Below are 5,679 nucleotides of genomic sequence, written 5' to 3'. Positions count from 1 at the left end.
GATTGAGATCCAAATGCCTGGATGGGGCCAAAAAATTTGTAATGGCATGGTGGTGTGGGGTTTTGTGGGTGTCTGTGAGTTGATCTGGATAAATGGGTTTGGGTCAGAATTGAGTGGGTGGGGGTCAGGTTCCATAGTTCGGGTTGCGGCTTCTGTGAAAGAGGCAATGGCAGACAAATCATTTGTGCACCTGTGTTTTCCTGGATTTCGCGACAGACGCCATACACGGCGAACCATGGAGCCCGTTTCATTATTTTCACTGTCACCATATTTGTCTACTGATTTTTGCGAACCAGACACGGGGGTACTGCATGCAGCATCCCCTTGCCTTTGCCCCGAGTTAGCAAAAGACTGCGTGGATTACCAGCTCTACTTGCAGTCGCCCTTTCCTCCACGAGTGTCCATTTGATTCTTTGGCTTTCTGGTATGCTTGTCTCAGCTCCTTAAGTTTCACGCAGCACTGTGTTGACTCCCTGTTGTGGCCTCTGTCCATCATGGCCATGGAGATTTTTTTCAAATGTTTTGGCATTTCGCCTATTGGAATGGAGTTCTGATAGAACAGATTCATCTCCCCATACAGAGATCAGATTCAGTAACTCCCGTATGGTCCATGCTGGAGCTCGTTTTTGATTCTGGAACTGCATAATCACCTGTGCTGATCAGCTCTCCACGCTGGGCAAACAGGAAATGAAATTCAAAAGTTCGCAGGGCTTTTCCTATCTATCTGGCCAGTGCATCCGAGTTCAGATTGCTGTCCAGAGTGGACACAATGGTGCACTGTGGGATAGCTCCCAGAGGCCAATACCATCGAATTGCGGTCACACTAACCCTAATTCAAAACGACAATACTGATTTGAGCGCTACTCTCCTAATCAGGGAGGAGTACAGATATCGATATTAAGAGCCCTTTATATTGAAATAAAGGGCTTCATTGTGTGGATGGGTGCAGGGTTAATTTGGTTTAATGCTGCTAAATTCAAGATAACCTAGTAGTGTAGACCAGGCCAAAGTTATGGAAATGAAACATTTCACTTGATCTGATCCAAAACAATTTTCAGATTATCAGGTTTTTTCCAACATTTTGACTTTTCCTCCCATTTTTGGATGGCAAAAAAATGTCAAAATCTCAATTATTTTCATGGGATAGAAAAACAATTTTCCCTCTCAGCTCTAGAAAATAGAGATCCCCATGTCTGCTGAAAAAAAGGGACAGGGCCCTATATCTCTGTAGCTCCGGTAGAAAGTACCCTTCCCTATTGCTCTGGTGACTGCAAGATCTCCCACTATGGTTTCAACCTGCTTTGACCATTGAATGGGACAGGCCTTAGTATTCCCAGAAACTCAGGCATAAACTGATCAAATGTCTTGCCTAAGGTCAAATAGGGAGTCAGCTGAGCAGTTGGGAATAGAACCTAGGAGTCCTGACTACAAGCTCTCCTTGCTCTAACCACCAGACCCTTCCCAGAACCCAGGATCGAGCCCTGGAGTCCCCCAGCAGCTGCATTCATTAGATGTTATTATAGACCCCATTGACTTGTAACGGGGCCCATGGACTCTAGCTCAGTCCCTGCTCCATCTCACTGATCCCCACATCCCCCTGCTCTCCCCTGACCTCCCCATCTGTGCTTTCCAGGTGAATGGGCTCTCAGTGCAGCTCCCGGCGAATGTCTCCAATGCTGTGTCTGTGATCAAGTCTCAGAGTGGCATGGCCGTGGTACAGACATCGGGGATACGCGTTCTGTTCAGCCCCAGTGGGGAGGTGACGCTGAGGGTGGGCGAGAGCTTGGCTAACAAGCTGTGTGCACCCTGCGGGAACTTCAATGGTGACATCTCCGATGACCTGCAGCTGCCCAGCGGGCAAATCGTGGGGAACATCGCCGAGGTCATCGACGCCTGGAAGGCCAGAGACTTTTTAGGATGGTGAGTGGCTCTGCAGATGTGGCTTGTTCAGTCAGCGCCTAGCAATGACTGATTGTAGTTGGGATACAGAGTTGGACTGGTTGTCTGAACCCTGGGTACTAGCTGAGTGTAGGGACAATCCTGTCCTGGGACTAGCAGGCTGTAGTATATGGGGATTCAATGGGGCTTCTCTGTCTTTTTTGATTCTGTCCACAGTGACTGACACACAAAGGCAAGATGCTTCTCTGGCTGGTAAGTGACCTGCTCTTTCTAATACATCATGGCATCAGCTCTGTATACATCTGATGGTTTAACTGGGCTGGTTTCTTCAACTCTAATTGCTTTACAATAATGTTTTCTGTGATTTAATTTCCTAGGTTTTTATTAATGCTTAAGCATGGGGTCAGAGGCTGAGCAAAAGGTTGGAATTGATCTATGAAGGGACTAAAAGGGAGAATAGAGCCAACCCATTTAATCATAAATGTCTTTTTCACCAAACTAGAAATTTCCGTGGACAATTTTTGCTTTGGTCAAAATTGTTTGGGTAGTTTAGGAAAAATGTTTGAAACTAATCTGACCGAAAAATGTTTAAAAAGGTTATTTTGTTTGGAGGCCATTTCCCCGCATTTCGTTATTTCACCCCTTTCTTTTCTTTTTCTACTGGAAAAATGGAAAAAAAGGGAGGAGTAAAAACCCAAAAAGAAACACGTTTGCCATTTGAAATGAAATTTAAAAAATGATTTTTTCTTTGAAAAAATTACCAGAATTTTTTTGAAACAAAATATGTTTTGTGATTTTTCATTCAAATTACAATGTAATTTTAGTAGGAGAGCCCCTGATGACAGATTATTTTATTCATCAGCAATAGCACATCAACAAACCTCCTTCCCATTGTAGGATAAAATCAGACCCTAACGGAGAAATCTTGTATGTTCACATAGTCCTTCAAGCTTATTTGCACATAATCCATCGTATCTAGGGACACAGGACTGGACAGAACCTCCTGAGTCATTGTCTCCAGTCCCTGCTATCACAGGCCACCATGTCCTATAATTCCCCTAGAGCGAGAGACTAAAGGAGCTGTATCTATCTCACTTATTCAACAAAGGCTAAAAGGTGACTTAGCCATGATTTGTAAGGACCTCCTCTAGAAGGAGGAGATTTCTGACCAGAGAGGGCTCTTTGATCCAGTAGAAAAAGGCAGAATGAGATCCAGGGGTTAGAACCTGAAGCAAGACAAATTTAGGCTAGAAATAAGGCACAGATTTTAACAGTGAGCAGAATTAACTGTTGTAAAAGCGGACCTAGGGATGGGACAGACCATTCTTTACTTGCAGTCTGTGGGTCAAGACTGGAAAGCTATGCTATAGCTCTAAGAAGAAGTTATGGGATTGATGGGAAAACTACTGGGTAAGATTCTCTGGCCAGTTCTGCCAGGTCAGACTAGATAATGGCCCTAGAATCTATGAATCATGCTTATTTGTACACATGCTTATGCACACAGAGTGCATCTATTTTACAAGCATACACCCATTATGCTTTTGCACACACGGCCCATGAAGGTTACGTGTACAGCACGTAACTCTTAGATGCATGAGCACATAATTTATCTGTGCAACACTTAACATTTATCCACTGGTTCATAAAAGTTCAGTTATGATGAAAAATGGCAAAAAAATGATCAGAAATCCACCTCCCCTCCGATTTATTTGTTACCACAAATCTGTTCAATATAAACCTCACTAGTAAATCTTACATGGATAGACAACTTGTTCAAAAGATGTGTAGACAAAGGAAGATTCCAAGGACTGCTTTTAGCAAGAGCACAATTTCAAAGGCTTTTGATTAGAAATACTCTGTACGTAGAGAAACCGAACAAAAACGTTATGGAAAATTCAAGCTACACTAAAAGAACTTTATGTTTCCACAATCAAACCCTCAAAAAGTTAGGAAATGCCAGTATTAAGGTTGCCTGTGTAATCTTAATTCAGTTCCCTTGTGCATATGTATTAGGATCTTTACTTCCATGAACACAGACAATTTGTACCCAGTCATCCAGTGCCCAGATTGGATCTCTTCAGGGATGAATCAGGGTTGTGTAGAAATAGACTGTTGTGTGTAGGACCCTTGGCCTCACTGATGGCAGAATTTGGAAGGTGTGCACTATCTGAAGGGTGTGCTTAGGCCTACCCAAAACTAAAGGCCCTCCCCCTTGTCCACTATGTCCAGGCTCCAATTAATTATGGGGGATTGGAAGGTTCATAGAGCATGAGGCAGGGGACTGAAGAAAAAGAACAGAGGGTCTTGTGGTGTGAATGCTGCCCTGGAGAACTGGATTCTATCCCTGCCTCTGCCTGTGTGATGTTAGCCACTTAACCCATCATTCTCCTAGGGGGTCACTAACTCCACGTTTCTCATTTTCTGGGTGCCTGATTTGAGACCTTGGGTCTGATTTGCAGAGGTACTGCACACTCCCAGCCATGACTGAGGTCAAGGGCAGCTGGGCTTTGACCGTAGACAGAGCTATGGAAATGCTCAGCACTCTGGAAAACCATCGCAAATCGGGCATGCAGAATTAGTAGACACTTTTTGACAATTTTGGCCTTAAGTCTCTGTCCTTCAGTTCCTTATCTGTACAACGGGGAGGGTACTGCCACCTCTCCCCACAGGGACTGGATGTGGAAAAATCCATTCATGACTGCTAAGCACTCGGACACAATTAGTCCAAGTGCCCTGAAAATGCCCAAGAGGACGTAAAGAAATCTTGAATAACTCCGCATTCACTGACAGCGGTGGGGATCCTGTGGAGAAATAGTCAGTGATCATATCATTAAAATATCATTAAAGCAGCCATCCCCAAACTGTGATGTGTGCCCCGCTTGGGTGGCGCAGAGACATTCGGGGGGGTGCGGCTGGGTCCCAGGCCAGCCCCAGAGGGTGGGGGCGGGGAGAGGACACCACCCAGCTCCACTCCTGGCCCCGCTTCTAGGGTCCCTCTGCCAGCCCTGCCCCTGCCAGTCCCCAGCTGTGGCCCGGCTCCAGGCCCCAGGTGGGGCCGGACAACGGGGGGGTGGGGCGGGCGGGGGGCGGCATGACCCTGAAAAGTTTGGAGACCACTGCATTTAAGGTTGTATTATAATGCAAATGCACAAGGGAGCTGAATTAAGGTTGGCCCTGAGCCTGCCCCATTCCCTCCCCCCATCTCTTCTCCCCTCCTACTGTGCTCAGCTCTGCACTCTTCTTGCTATGTCTTTCTCCTCCATGCTGGAAACCAGCAGGGGGACCACAGAAAGCACAAGAGACACAGTGTTCTCCATTTCGCACCAAGCTGCTGGGAGGAACAGTTGAAGGGAAAGTGCTGGTCAGCTCCAGCAGGCTTGGGCTGGACCATGCTCAGTCGCTCCGTGGGGTTGGTGCATGTGCAGTCTGGTCATATGTAGAGGGTGTGAGGAGAGGCTGGAGCATGCTCAGTGAGGATGGAATTTTTGGTGATTTTAGTTGTAAAACTCAAGTCTCTACTGAGCATGTAAAATCAGCAAAGAATCCTGTGGCACCTTATAGACTAACAGACGTTTTGGAGCATGAGCTTTCGTGGGTGAATACCCACTTCGTCAGATCCATATAGTGGAAATTTCCAGGGGCAGGTATATATATGCAAACAAGCTAGAGATAACGAGGTTAGTTCAATCAGGGAGGATGAGGCCCTGTTCTAGCAGTTGAGGTGTGAAAACCAAGGGAGGAGAAACTGGTTTTGTAGTTGGCAAGCCATTCACAGTCTTT

The 5,679-nt window shown here is 45.9% G+C and overlaps 1 protein-coding gene across 1 annotated transcript in view; it reads left to right on the top strand.

Moving 5' to 3' along the window:
- Nucleotides 1–5,679, top strand: part of LOC116833436 (IgGFc-binding protein-like) — a 34,876-nt gene that overhangs the window by 24,708 nt on the left and 4,489 nt on the right. The window contains exon 12 of the mRNA XM_032795002.2: nt 1,634–1,920. Within this exon, the coding sequence (XP_032650893.1) occupies nt 1,634–1,920 (287 nt within the window). The remainder of the gene's footprint in view (nt 1–1,633; nt 1,921–5,679) is intronic.

Source organism: Chelonoidis abingdonii, chromosome 11, assembly GCF_003597395.2.
Source record: "Chelonoidis abingdonii isolate Lonesome George chromosome 11, CheloAbing_2.0, whole genome shotgun sequence".
Lineage (NCBI taxonomy): Eukaryota > Metazoa > Chordata > Testudines > Testudinidae > Chelonoidis > Chelonoidis abingdonii.
This window is presented reverse-complemented; position numbering and strand designations above follow the sequence as displayed.